General features: G+C 39.7%; 2 protein-coding genes across 2 annotated transcripts in view; both read left to right on the top strand.

Moving 5' to 3' along the window:
• The window catches only part of SLC25A31 (solute carrier family 25 member 31), a 43537-nt gene extending 38965 nt beyond the window's left edge, over positions 1–4572 (top strand). The window contains exon 6 of the mRNA XM_003927718.3: positions 3674–4572. Within this exon, the coding sequence (XP_003927767.1) occupies positions 3674–3865 (192 nt within the window). The 3' untranslated portion in view covers positions 3866–4572. The remainder of the gene's footprint in view (positions 1–3673) is intronic.
• An 8506-nt stretch (positions 4573–13078) lies between these two features.
• HSPA4L (heat shock protein family A (Hsp70) member 4 like) overlaps positions 13079–15327 on the top strand; it is a 55183-nt gene continuing 52934 nt past the window's right edge. The window contains exon 1 of the mRNA XM_003927717.4: positions 13079–13185. Coding sequence (XP_003927766.1) covers positions 13079–13185 — 107 coding nt within the window. The remainder of the gene's footprint in view (positions 13186–15327) is intronic.

Genomic DNA, 15327 nt, shown 5'->3' with positions numbered 1-15327 from the left:
TAGCTAAAATAAATACATGATGTATTTTGTCTTATATTCTTTCCTATCCTAAAATAACTATCAGCCAGAAAAGCTGCTTCCTCACCTGCCATCAAAACAGAAATGCCTGCTATTCCTGTAGCATATATGGCTTGGAAGGTAGAGGGTTATGGCAAAAATTGGATGAGTATGTCTATCCTAACTGAAATGTTAGATTAAATAGAATAAGCCCAGTCACAGGCCATTGAAATATTTCATTATTTACTGTAGTATATTTTTATGAAAGTAAATAATTTTGAACTCCAAGGACAAAAACTTGTTTGTAATGATTTATGTTCTAAATAGAAGTCCCTAAACCAAATTTTTGATACATTTGATCTCTATTGTTATTACCAGTTGACCATCCTAAATATGAAAATCCTAAATCCAGAACACCCCAAAATTCAAAATGTTTTGAGTACCAACATGATGCTCAAGGAAAATGCCCATTGGAGCTTTTTGGATTTCAGATGCTCAGCTTGTTAAGTATATAAAGCAGATATTTCAAAATCTGAAAAAATTCGAAACACTTCTAGTTCCAAACATTTCAGATAAGGGATACCACCTGTACTTATTACATTCATTCATTTAGCAAATATTTGCCTACTTAATCTATGCTAAGCTCCAGTGACAGAAAAACACAAAATCTGCACCCAAATTCATAGTCTAATACTGAAGACAACAGCTAATGGTTTAAATAGAAATATGTGTAGGTTCCAGCAATACATAAGGAGGGTTGCCCTAATGCTTAAAATGGCAGATGTGGCCTCTTAGAGAGCTAAATCTCAGTGAGTAGGCTTACTTCAGTCAGTGAGAGAACATTCTAAGCACAGGGGGAAAATTGTACGCAGAGATATGGCTACAGAAGTAGTTCTGTATAGCCAAGTCATAAGTTTTATGAGGGCAGGTGACTTTTTCATTAAATTCTCAAAACAATAAGGTGCAGTTACTATCATGATCCTCATTTTTATTGACTACAGAATGGTCCTGGAAGGACCAGTAGGCAATCTGGCAGGATAAAACTAACCTGTTACTTCACTTAGGGATAATACTTAGAATTATTCCATTTATGTCTTTGTTTCTTCTCTTGTGTTTTATGTCTTTGTTTCTTCTCTTGTGTTTTAGCACATTGAGAAACTTTTTTAAATGGAAAATTTGCATATAGACTATAGATTGGGTCAATGGTATTAAATTTCCTGAATTTGATATTTGATACTTGCACTTTGGATATGTAAGAAAATATCCTAATATTTAGAAAATACACACTGATGTGTTTTAGGATAAAGAGCATGATGTCTGCATCCTAATCTCACAATATTACAGGGAAAAAAAAAATGTGGGAATGTGGGTCGTGTGTGTGTGTGTGTATTAGTTTGCTAGGGTTGCTATAACTCACAAAAGTGGTTGGCTTAAACAAATTTATTTTATTATAATTCTGAAGGCTATAAGTTTGAGATCAAGATGTCAGCAGACTTGGTTTCCTCTGAAGACTTCTCTCCCTGTCTTGTAAATGGCTATCTTCTCCCTGTGTTTACACAGAGTTCTTTCTCTGTTCCTCTTTTTATAAGGACAGTCACATTGGCTTAGGGTTCACTCTTGTGATCTCATTTAATCCTAATTACCTTTAAAGCCCTTATCTCCAAATACATTCTGAGGTACTGGGGGTTAGGACTTGCAACATATGATTTTCACAATTCAAGCCCATAAAGTACTACTTAATGTTTGTATTTTTATTTTATATCCCACAACTTTGTTAGCCCTATTACAAACACGAATGTGCATGTACATATCTTCCAGGTTTTTATTTATACAAACAGGCATATCATCTGCAACTAATATCAGGATTTTTTTCCTTCCTTATCAGTTACACCTTTTATTTCTCTTTCTTGCCTTTTTGTACTCACTGAGACCCCTAATTCAGTGTTATATTTACAAAGTAGTAACTGGCAACCTTGTCTTATTCCTAATCGTACAGAAAATGCCTTCAATGTTATATAATTTAATGTTAACTGTGGGGTTGTTTTGTTGTTATCCTTTATCATGTAATGACAGTTCCTTTCTGTTCCTGGATTTTAACAATTTTTAATTATGAATGGTGGTCATGTTCTTTCTATATCTGCTGAGATGATTACATCTTTTTTTCTTTTAATATGTTTACATATTGTGTTAAATTAATCTATTTTCTAGAGCTAAACCTTGTATGCCTGGGATAAACCCAGTTTCTAAGTATCGTATTCTGTAGCCCTTGCTAGATTTGCTTTCAGGGTTTTGTTCAGGATTTTTGTATCCATGTTTCAAAGACATTGGTTTGTATTTTTCCTTCTCCTATGGCTCTAGTATCACTTCAGTAGCAAGGCTGTGCGAGCCTCATAAAATATGTTGAGGAGTCGTCCCACTTTTTCTCTTCTCTAGAAAAATTTCCGTAAGATTGGAATTAAATGTTCATTAAATGTTTTAAACTCACATTTTAAGCCATTTGGACATGTGGTTTTCTTTATGAGAAGATTTTCAACAACTGATTGAATTTTTAACTGTAGTACTATTCCAGTTCTTTTCTACTCCGTTGGTAAATTATGCTTTTCTAGGAATTTATCTATTTCTTATGACTTTTAAAAATACTTGTAATGAAGTTTTTGTAATATCATCTTGCTTTTAAATTTCTGGATCATCTGCATTTTTTGTTACCTTTGCCATTTCTGATAATCTTAGGGCTTTTTCTCTTTTTTTCCTCAAATAATATTTCCAAACTTTGTCAGCCAAGTATTTCAAAGACCTCACTTTGGACTCGTTTTGTGCCGTTGTTGTGCTGTGTGTGTTTTCTAGTTCCTTTATTTCTGCCAGTTATTTTCTTGTTTTTACTTTCTTTAGGTTTATATTTTGTCTAAAAATATTTAGGTTGCTCATTAGTTTTTAGCCTTTTCTAATATTTCAAGGTCATTAATTTATTTATAAATTACCACTCAAGCTGCATCTTACAAATTTAACTTAGGAGTTTTGTAGTTACCATTTGGTTTTCAATATTTTCTAAGAAGAAGTGTTTTTTTTTTAACATCCAAACATACGATTTTTTTGTTCTGTTTTTTTGAGACAGAGTCTTACTCTGTTGCACAGGCTGGGGCACAAAGATCATGGCTCTCTGCAACCTTGACCTCCCAGGCTCAGGTGATCCTCCCACCTCAGCCTCCGAGGTAGCTGGGACCACAGGCATGTGCCAGCACTCCCAACTAATTTTTTGTTTTTGTAGAGATGGCATTTTGCCATGTTGCCCAGGTTGGTCTCAAACTCTTGGGCTCAAGTGATCTTCCCGCCTCGGCCTCCCAAAGTGCTGAGACTACAGGCGTGAGCCACTGTGCCCAGCCCATATGATATTTGTGTATTTTGCCATTGGTTTCTCAGTTAATTGCAGTGCGGTGAGAGAATAAATCATGGTCTACATGATGACATCCTTTGACATTTGTTACGCCTAATGTATGGTCAGTTTTCAAGTGCGCCTGAAAAGTATGAATGGTCTCTAACCACCAGGGACAATAGTCATATATGCCTCTTAACAATGCTACTCAACACAGTGTTTATCTTATCTATCCTTAGTGCTAATAGAAGAATATCTTAAGATACAAGATACTAATATAATGAAGAACCCTTTATCTTTATACAGAGTGGTGAGGCTGAACGGCAATATAAAGGAACCTTAGACTGCTTTGTGAAGATATACCAACATGAGGGTATCAATTCCTTTTTTCGTGGTGCCTTCTCCAATATCCTTCGTGGTACAGGGGGTGCTTTGGTGTTGGTATTATATGATAAAATTAAGGAATTCTTTAATATTGATATTGGTGGTAGTTCATAGGGAGAGTAAATTAAGAAATACATGGATTTAACTTAAACATACAAATTACATAGCTGCCATTTGCATACCTTCTGATAGTGTGTTATTGTCTCTATTTTGTTAAAGTGCTAGTTCTGCAATAAAGCATATATTTTTTTCAAGGATTTAAATGCTAAATATCAGATTTTTCTTCCCATTTAGACTCAAACACATTTTAATGTGATATTTCATTTATTATAGGTAGTGTATTTTAATGTGTTAGTTTAAAATTCTTTTAGGATTAAAAATTAAAATGTATAATGCTGAAATCTAAGAAATGAAAGTATCTTCTTTTAAATTGCTATTCATTAAATATACCTGTTTTCCCATCTTTTAAAATCATATGGCATGACAAATATTTCTTAAAAGCTTATCAAGAGATGTCATCATAACTGTAGGCACAAATAAGCTTTGTTCTGTATCTCTTCTAAGACAGCACAGCTATTACTGTGTACCGTATTTACAGTATCAGTTAGCTTTTGATCATAGATGTGATCATTTAAAGATTTGATAATGATTTCAGTGACATTATAAAACTGAAACTGGAAAATAAAAATGGCTTATCTGTTGATGTTTGTCTTTGAAATAAATAAATATCTTGCTAGTGTGAATATATCTTAGAACAAAAAATACCCCTTGAAAATTAGTTTGTATATTTTATTGACAATAAAGGAAGTTTAAAACTGTTATAAAGGAGTCTTTTTTTCCCTGACTCTAACTGTATTAGTAAGCAGAGTATAGCAAAAAATTTTTTCAGGACTGGCTTAACAACAAAGAACAAAAGATATTTATCAATGGACAGATATAAACAGCTTTCCAAGGTTTTGTATAGGAGTTTGTCTTGTTTTTTAAAGCTGTTGTAGAATACAGTATATTTGAAATATATTTGAAATCCCCAAGGTTTTAATGTTTTAGTAAGTAAAGGGATGTTAAGCTAGTGGGGATAAAATACAGACAGATTTTATGAGGCTGTGAATGGGCAAAATGAGGTAGGTGAACTTCCTTATGCACAGGGACAAAGCATATTTCAAGGACAATAATACAGACTATACTTTTAAATATATTGGTGTTATCACTCGAGGATAAAAAAAGTCAAACTCTAAACATCATTTCTTGTAGTGGTCAACATAACACAGGAGTTATAGGAACAAAATAGAAAATATTTTCCTTTCCTTCTACACTATCAAATGTGGTTAAAATAACCAAATATGAGTAGTAGTTTTCCATATAAACAGCAACATAATATAAAAGTTTTCAATTTATACAGAGACATGCATAGAGGAAAAAAGTCTAAATTCTAAATGGCATGGATAGAGGGCAAACAGGAATTTAATCTTTAAATTGCTAGACAAAAATTCTATTCTTTGAAGCCTAAAAGATGTATAGTTGGAGAAAAAGAAAATAAAAATGTTACTTAGTATCCTGGACAAAGTTAAAACTACATTAAACTGTTATTAGTGAGAGACAATTTATAGTGAGCAAAATCAACACAATTATATAAGGAAACGATTATTTTTAATCTTAACATTGGAAAATGAATAGTTAAAATATATTTAAAATGTGTACAACTTTTATCTTAAATGACTAGTGCTGCATCTTTTGTTCTGTAAAAGAGAGCTGGAATACTGCATTTTAAAAAGTGTCATATTAGATAGGATTTCTAATTTCCTACCCTAAAACTATCTCCTCAAGTAATACCTAAAATTCCATTCTCCAAGTTTCATTCTCTTAATTCATCTTTTTTAATTCATTGAAATACATCCTCCATAAAACAAGATGACCTTTTAAGTTGGTAGTCATTTTTCTGAAACTACATTTATTTTGGTGAATTTTACATTGTTTTCTCACAGCAGGTTATGCTAGAGAAAGTGGAACGGGGAATGAAAATAACAGACATTCTCTGGATAGTAAGAGGCTAAAAGTCCCTGAAAAAATGTTTGCTATTTTATATTCCTACTCTAGATTGATGCTTTCTAGTAAAAATTAGAACTTTGGTACCCTCATATTAAATTTTCTGAAATAGCTCCTTTGTTCATCTATAAACATATTACACAAGTAAGCAATTGATACCTTCATTCTTCATTAACTAATAAACCTAAATGTAGATTCAGAAGGGCTGCTTTTCTTCCACCACCTCTTAAATGTTAATATTCTCCAGGGGCCAGTCCTTTGCTCTTTTCTCACTTTATAAATGGTAGATTATGCGACACATGCCCCTCCCTCACAAGAACATGCTGGATAAGATATATCCAAAAAGAATTGGTTTGGATTTGTATTGTTTTAAATAGGAAACTAGCATATCAAGAGATGTCAAAATAAGATACTCAAGGCCAGGAGAAATTGGGAGTTAACCTTGTAGCAGTCCACAGATTTCAGAAACAAATAGACATTAAAGGTGAATTTGACACCCACATATGTAGATGGGAGTTAAGGAATTTGGACCCTGGTAGAGTAGGCAGCTGAAACTGAAATATACCATGCCCACCAACCACACAAACTGTCCAATAAAGCTACAAATGTGGGTCCAGATGCGAAGCAGGCATCTGGTTTGAGGCCAGGAGTTCAAGACCAGCCTGGGCAACATACTGAGACCCCTGTGTCTATAAAAAAAAAAATTATTCAGGTATGGTGCCATATGCCTGTAGTCCCAGCTACTCAGGAGACTGAAGTGGGTGACTCACTTGAGCCCAGGAGGCTGATGCTGCAGTGAGCCAAGATCATGCCACTGACCTACAGCTTTACAGTCTTGAAAGAAGTGTTTAAGAAGAGATGCTAGAAAAATAGGCAACAAATCACAGTGGAAAAGAAGTGCCACCTACCCCATCAGTGAATAGGGAAAGAAAAAGCTACCTGTGATGTCTTGTCTCTAGTTTGAGGGTTAACAATTTTAAAAATTAAGCCATCTGTGAAAAATCAAAACTCCAAAATCTTTTGTCACAACAAAGTATAGAACGTGTGTGTGTGTGTGTGTGTGCATATACATAAACTATAACACAAGAACTCCAAGCTAAACCATTAAAACTGTTCTAGGACCAGTGAAGCCCTCAGGTAATTGGCAAAAACCAATACAGAACCTCTCTGAAATACTTCTACAACCTAGGCCACAAAAAATTCCACAGAAAAGATAGCCTTCGCCGGGCACGGTGGCTCAAGCCTGTAATCCCAGCACTTTGGGAGGCCGAGGCGAGTGGATCACAAGGTCAAGAGATCGAGACCATCCTGGTCAACATGGTGAAACCCCGTCTCTACTAAAAATACAAAAAATTAGCTGGGCATGGTGGCGTGTGCCTGTAATCCCAGCTACTCAGGAGGCTGAGGCAGGAGAATTGCCTGAATCCAGGAGGCGGAGGTTGCGGTGAGCCGAGATCAAGCCATTGCACTCCAGCCTGGGTAACAAGAGCGAAACTCCATCTCAAAAAAAAAAAAAAAGAAAGAAAAGAAAAGATAGCCTTCAAAGAAGATGAATTAATGAGTCATCTGAGAAAACAAAGCACTGTGTGGTAAAGGTGGTAGATAATGACAAACAGCACCCCATCATAAAAATGTGATAAAAAACTCTAAAAGAAACTATAAAATTAGAATGTTTAAAACGATTAATAGATTTTTTAATAATTATTTTTTAATAAAAATAGTACAGCATGAAAGGACAGGCAAGTTTGAAAAAATCTAGAAATTGTTAAGTACAGTGTTTGAAATTAAAAACACAACAAAAGAGGGGCTAAAGGTCACAGTGGTTTGAATAAATTTTACATATTCTAATAGATCCAGAAGAAACTGAAAAAGGGTGTGAGAAAAAAACAAAAGAATTTCTGATGCTTTTCCAGAATCTCAAGAATCCATTTGTCTTCAGGTTAACAAAAAAACTCTGAGTGAATAAATAAAAGCAAATCTACAATTAAAGACATCATAATAAAATTGCAAAATGTCAAAGAAAAGACAAACTCATGACTTAGAAAGGAACATTATACTCAATAATGGATGATAAAAGATAGGAGAAAATACTGTCAAAATTTCTACACGAAGCTATTAAACAGTTCCATGACAGTAATATTTTCAAACAAAACAAAAATAATTCACCCTTCAGAGATCTTTGCTTAGCAGTCCCCAAACTTTTCAGTATGAAGGACCAGTTTCACAGAAGAGAGTTTTCCCATAAATGGGGAAGGGTATTCGTTATGAATCTGATCCACCTCAGATCATCAGACATTAGATTCTCATAAGGAGCGTGAAACGTAGATCCCTTGCATGTGCAGTTCACAACAGGGTTCACATTCCTATGAGAATCTAATGCCACCTGACAGGAGGTGGAGCTCAGGTGGTAATACTTGACTGCCCTCCGCTCAACTGCTGTGTCCCCAGTTCATAATAGGCCACTGACCAGTTGGCCACTTGGGACTGGGGACACCTGCCTTTGCTGAAAGGAAACTGAACTCAGGAGGAAGTCCAGATGAATGCAAGCAGCAAAAAAATAAATTGGTAAACATGTTAGTAGACCTAAATAAACACTGCCTGTAAAAGGAAAAATACATACTTTTTGGTGCAAGGAGTGACTTACCTTTCACCAAATTTAGAAGAATGAATTTCAGAATAATTTAGCCTTTCTCACTTTTCTTGGGAACCTACACACATTCTTCTCTCTTGCTTCTTGATATGAATTTATGAAAGAAGACCCCAATGTGACATTAGTATCTATTACTGTAACTAGATAGATAAGTCTACTAAATTCTGGGGTGCAATAATTAACAAGCCCATAGGCACCTAAGACATTTCTCTAATGTTAGTGTTAATGTTAGGTACACAGCTAAGGCTAGTTCTCGGAGAAGCAGGCTTCCCACAAAAATCACACCTATAGGTAAAAATAAGAGCAGCCTGGAAAACTCGGGCTGCACCTGCACAGACAGGCAGGGTCCAGCACAGAAGCCTTTTGTTCTTTGTGTGATTGGCAGGCTCCCAGGAAAAAGTGTCCTCCCTTTTCATACATGTACACAGTGGACTCCATGGGAACTTGTGCCGGGAGAAGCAAGGCTTACCTAAATTAAGCACAGAGATATACAAACAAGAGTAGTGGCACTTTGTGCTTGCCTAGAGACGTACCCACAACTACATAAGATAAATGGACTTGCACAGACAGTTTTACTGATAAGATAAATTACTCAAACAGCTACAGAGATGAGAGGAGTTTCTTATAAAAGCTTTTTAATTCAACTGCAAAAACAGCAACCCACTAGGGCTCCCCTCTCCACTGTGGAGAGCTTTCTTCTTTCACTTACTAAACTTTCATTCTAACCTCACCCTTTACAGCCATGCTTCTTAATTCTCTTGGTCATGAGACAACGAACTTGGATAACACCTTAGACAACTAGACCAGTGACCACTGACTTTCATTTTTATCCCTGTTGTCTACTCCTCAACTTTAATTTTTTGAAAATTCTGGTAGGAATGTAGCTAAAATGGTATATAGAAGGAAACTTATGGCTTCAAGTGTATGTATTACAAAACAAGAAACTGAAAATGAACTAGAAAAAGAAGAAACAAAAATATAGAGTGAAACAAAGAGCAGATCAAACAGAAAACAATAAGGCGAGCAAGAAAAACAAAAGCTGAATCTTTTAACAAACCATACTGACAGGAACTAAGAAAAGGAAGAGATAAAAATAAACAATATTAAGAATGAAAAAGATGTACATATAATTAATGAAGAGATTTTAAGTGAAAAATTTGTGCCAACAAACTTGAAAACCTAGATGAAATGGTAAATTTTCAATAAAAATATAAATAACCAATGATTCAAGAATAGAAAATATAGACCATAACCACTAAAGAAATTTAATCATTCATCATAAACCTCATAAACTTTAGGCTAAGATGGTTTACAGGCTTTCTTTTCTTTGAGAAGGAGTTTTGCTCTTGTTGCCCAGGCTGAAGTACAGTGGTGCAGTCTTGGCTCACCACAATCTCCTGGGTTCAAGTGATTCTCCTGCCTCAGCCTCCCGAGTAGCTAGGATTACAGGCACATGCCACCACACCCGGCTAATTTTGTATTTTAAGTAGAGATGAGGTCTCTCCATGTTGGTCAGGCTGGTCTCAAACTCCAGACCTCAGGTGATCTGTTGTCTTCGCCCTCCCAAACTGCCGGGATTACAGGCTTGAGCCATCGCCCCTTGGCCCATTTACAGATTTTTCTTACCAAAACTATTAGAAAGGAACAAAAAAGAGGCAACCCCTTTGGCTTCTTCTATAAGGCTATAATCTTGATGCCAATAAAAACAGTAAGGAAAGAAAAATTAAAGGCCAGTTTCATTTATGAATATAGATGTAAATATCCTACGTAAAATACTCAAGCCAAAACAATCAGAACCATCATGGCCTTTCTGGTTTATCCCAGGGATACGAGGATGTTAGAAAACTCTAGTAACATTATTCATTGCATTAACAAATTAAAGAGCAACAAAAAGGTCATTAGATGATGGTTAACATTTAAGTTTCAGTATCCACTTATGAGAAAATCTCTTAGCAAGTAGGAATAGAAGATAATTTTGTTAACTTTCTCACATCATAAATACAAAGGGATTTAATGTTAGGGACAAGACAAGGATGCTTACCATCACTTTATTTTCAGAATTTTACTAGAGCCCTTAAGCAACAACATCCAGACAAAACCATAGGAAATAAAAATGAAGAAATTCATTATTTCCCAGGTCATATGGTTCTATACACAGAAAATCCAAGACACTGCAAATACTAGAATTTATAAGAGAATTCAGCAAGGTTGCTGGATACATGACCAATGTACATAAATCGGTATCATTTTTATATTGTAACAACAGCTAAGCATAGCTAGCATTTATTGATCATTTGATGTTATGCTTACATTATTTAATCATAAAAACAGCCCAGGAGGCATATTTGTCCTCATTTTAACAGACTGAATCTGCGGATTGAAGAGTTAAGTAACTTGTCAAAGGTTCTCACAGATGGCAAAGTAGGCAAGCCTGGTACTACAACCCAAATCTATGTGACCCCCAAAGCCAGTCATGGTTTTAATCTCTAGGTACTCTCTCGTCCTCCCAGTAATTGTAAGGAAGGTGATGATAACACCACTTTGCTCCTGGCCTCAACCTTCTTTTGACTTCGATATTTTAAGTGATATTTTTAATAGAAAAAAATTCTTACACCCTCAAGTTATATGGACACCATGAATAAACTAATGGAATTAGATAAATTCATTGTACTAGGAGCATTTCAGGATATTCTGGAATAAATCTAGACAGCTGTGGCCCCGAAATGGCGACGTCAGAAGAGGCGTCTGAGGCAAACTGGTGGAAGCCACAGGCGCCCAGCAGGCCTGGGGCGCAGGGTTCAGTCGGTGGGTGGGTGGGGAGGCGGCAGCGCCCAATCACTGTTCTGCTCACGCGCTGCGGTGTCTCAGAGGGCGGCTTCCCCCAGGTGGTCAACGTCTCCTGAGTGCGCAGGAAGGGAAGAGAGGCCTGATGGATTTTTCAATGTAGAGACCAGAACGCAAGCAATACTGGACAATCCAGTTGCCTCAGTATTGCCTTTGAAAATGGATTTCACGTTTATCCTAACAGCAGCAGGAGCTATAGCCACCCTTGCTGCTGCTGCTGCTGCTGCTGTAGCAGCATTATTAATACTAAAAAATCTAAGTTCTTTAAAGAAGTGGATAACTAGGGATAATCAGAATGCTAAAGCATCTGGTAAAAACAAAACAAAACGTAACAAAAAACCCACGTCGATTTTCAAGATGGAACAGGAAACACACAAAGAATTGGATGAGAAGGAACAGAGACCAGAGGAAGAGGACGAGGAGGACCAGGGAACAGAGCAAGGACTGGGAGAGAAGGAACAGGGTACACACATAAAAGTGCACGAAAAGGAACAGGGCGGCCAAACTTCGTAAGTGTCTCATAAAACTTGGTTAATTACAGACAACAGATGTCGATCAAACGAAGAGGGAGGGCACCGGACCACACTGGGCTTTTTGAGGACCACAGGCCAGCGGCTGAAGGCTGGAGCACAGACTGGGCTGGTGTGAGTGGCACAGACTTAATGCAGGTCACTTTCCTGTAAAACTGGTTTCCAGAGGCAAGGGTCAGTAGCAGGGCCAGCATCTTTCAGAATGGCGTGAGGAAAGGTGCATGCAAGGAAAGTTGTCAGTGTGAGCTCTTTTTTTGGCTTAAACAACAGAAATTTATTGCCTCACAGTTCTGGAGGCCGGGTGATCTTGTTTCTTGACATACGTTTGACTTTTGGTATTTCAAAACCTCATAAGAAAAAAAGAAAAAAGCCTAGAATGTGCTCATTCGCACCAGAGGCTGGCCCGGGCTCGGCTGCGCCCCCGGGGCGGGGCGGGGCGCGGCGGGCGCCGCACAATGGGCGCCACCTCACAGAGCCGGGCGCGGCGGGCCCCGAGCCGCAGGGCGGAGCGCGCCGGGCCGCACACGGGCCTCTCGGGGCGGCGAGGCCTGCGGGTGGGTGCCGGGCTGCGGGCGAGCCCTTCTGAGGGCAGGGGGTGAGCGAGCGGCGTCCGCCAGCCTGGGCGGCATCCCGCCGCCGTGACAAGCACGCCTCCGGTTGCCAAAACAACCCAAAAGGGTGCCTCAAAACACATTTGCAAAGCGCCGGGCCGGCCGACAGCCTGCCTCTCACCTAGCACAACCGCCCGACATCCCGATGCCACGCGAGGGCACGCGAACCCACGCTGCCTCCCCTCCTCCTTTCCCGGATCCTCCCCGCCCCGCCTTCCCCCTTCTCCCGCCCCGAGGTGGCTCAGCAGCCTCCATTTTCCAGATCTTTCTCGAACCCGTAGCTACTCGGGCAGCCGTTGCCCGAGTGCTGACGGAAGCGGCCGAAGTCCGGGCCGCGAGCGGGCTCGGACGCGGAGCGGAGGCTCGCGCGCCTCCCCGGCGGCCGAGCGCGCAGGCGCGGGTCCCAGTAACTGCCGGTCGGAGGCGGCCGAACCGCAGTAGGGAGAGACCCGGGCGGCGGGACGCTGCGCGGCTGCCTCTGCTCCTTCCGCGCGTTCCCGACTCCCTGCCCTACATTTTCCGCTTCGCGACTTGGGGTCTCCTCTGGTTTGCTTCTCGTAGGAGTCGCAATCCCAGCAGCAGTAGCTCAGAGGACGCGGTTCCCGTACGGAAGGGTTCGGCACCAGCAGCCCGACCATCACGCGGCGGGATGTCTGTGGTTGGCATTGACCTCGGCTTTCTCAACTGCTACATCGCTGTCGCGAGGAGTGGCGGCATCGAGACCATCGCCAATGAGTACAGTGACAGGTGTACCCCGTAAGTGCCTCTGCTGAGCGTCACGTCAACCCTAAGAAACGGTTTTCCATCCCGCCCTTAGGTTTGTTCTGTCTGCTGGCTCCCTCGAATTTTCCCCGCGTGTGCCCCGAACCCCGAGATGACAGGTGCAGCCAGCCGAGCGCGGTTCCTAGAGACGCCGGGTGGCGGTGGGACTTCCTCGCCCCGCAAAGCTGCTTTTCCTTCAAGGGCGAGGGACAGCATTAGTTTGCGCAGCTTTCTTTTCTGTACCCACACACGCCCCCTGCCGCCTCGCGCCGCTGACCCCCGACGCCCCTTTTGCTTGCGAGAGAGGGGTTGCTATGGGACAGCCCGGGCGTCCTGGACGTCGAGAAAGATCTGCGGTTGCCTCTAATGAGGTTTGCGTGGGATTATCGGCCGCGGGCAAGCAGCGCCCCGAGAGTTCTTCATCCTGCCCTCCCACCTTTCCCCGTCCGTCTGGTGACAGACAGCTGTCTCTCAGAAAAGTCAAAAGCCAGCTTAGGCTGCACACGTCAGAGATGAATTGCAGGTTCATCTGGCCCGGAAAGCCTTTTTGTTTTTCTTTCCGAAGGGTGCTCAGTGAGGCATGTTGGGGTTTTACAAAACCTAGTGCCCTTGAGAACTGGAGGTAGTGGAGCTGGTTTCCAGGGCCAGTTCAATGGTGCATTGGTAGGGAGAGCCTCGGGTGGAAGTCATTGGCCTGTGCATTGCTAACTACGTCAGTTGCTGGAATGCGGCGGGGCTGGGTCGGACCAAACGGGTGTTTCTGCAGAGTGAATTGTTGGAGTTGGGGGCAGCTGTCCCGTATAAACATGATTGTGGAGTGATTCTATTATGAACACTTGATGAAAGGCTTAGGCGGAGCGGCGTTATTCATGGAAACATGTTTCCACCTGTTCCGTTGTTTCTCTGGTCTGGGAAGTTTGTTGCAAAGAATATAATTAAGTAATTCTGAAATATGAAAAACTAGCTGCTGCTTATAGGCTGCTGTTACTGGTAATTTTATGAGGAAACCAACTGTATAAAAGCTATATTACTTTTTACAGGAAGGTAATTAGGCATATTAATAATGGCTGTTCTGAATGGTCCAAAATATAATACCTCAACTATACTAAAACAAGATCAGTGTCCAGTGGTCTTTAAATAAATGCCTCATTTACTCTTCTATGGACAGCTTTAAAATACAGCAAAGATGTTGAATAGTAGCTGTCTTGAAGCAGTCTATGCTTTGATTTCTTACAAAGAAAATTCTTGGTTTAATACCATTTTTTTCTAGGTATGCAAATTTCTTGTATTGAAATTTTAAACGTTTTGGACGTTTATATTTTCAGTATATGGGCATAGGTAAGGTAATACTCAATACTGTTTAAACTCTTCCACTTTTACAACTGTTTCTGGTTTTTATGCACAGTGAGAGGCCGAAACAGTAACTGAAGTCGATGAATTCGTCTCAACAAGGTTTTGTATTAAGCCACAAGAAATACTGGCTTTTGTCAGAAAAGGAACAGAAATTCCACTCTCCATCTAAAGCAGAGTAGGGGTTAATGATGGGAGCAATCTTTGGCTTCAGTGACTCAACCTGTAGAGAAAAAACTGAGAGGTAGGGTGGCCATTCTTTTAGTCCTTAAAGCCATATCCTAAAAGATCAGAAACCAGAACAGTAAACAGCTACATTTTCAGGCTGAGAAATCTCTATAGTAGTGAGTGAGCCTGTGACTCTTTAAAGAGCCTGGCTGGCCAGTCTTACAGAGTTCTTTAAAAAGTGGGCTTCTAGAATCTTCTAGAAGTCTCTTTGTTAATGTACTTAGGCATATTGGCTGATTCTGTGTGGCTGAGACGTAATGTGATATTTCTGATTTGTGTGCTACAAAGCCAATAGTAGTATCTAGATTTAATGAGCCTAATCTAAACTAGAAAGTTCTTAAAGTGAAAGGATATTCTCACTTAGCTTGCATCAGCAACTCTCCTCTACATGGCTGGGCACTGTTATTTACTTCAGAAGTGTATCTTTTGTTGTTTCTCAACAAAAGTACTTCATGGTAGTCTGGTGCTCTTACACTGTGTATTACTTTTTGGGTCCAACTGAAGAAAAACATAGCCTTTCCAGGCCTCAGAATCCTGAGGCCTGGAAAGGCTATGTTG

This window comes from Saimiri boliviensis, chromosome 3 (genome assembly GCF_048565385.1).
Source record: "Saimiri boliviensis isolate mSaiBol1 chromosome 3, mSaiBol1.pri, whole genome shotgun sequence".
Classification (NCBI taxonomy): Eukaryota; Metazoa; Chordata; class Mammalia; order Primates; family Cebidae; genus Saimiri; species Saimiri boliviensis.
Note: the sequence above shows the minus strand (reverse complement) of the source record. Positions and strands in the feature narration are given on the sequence as shown.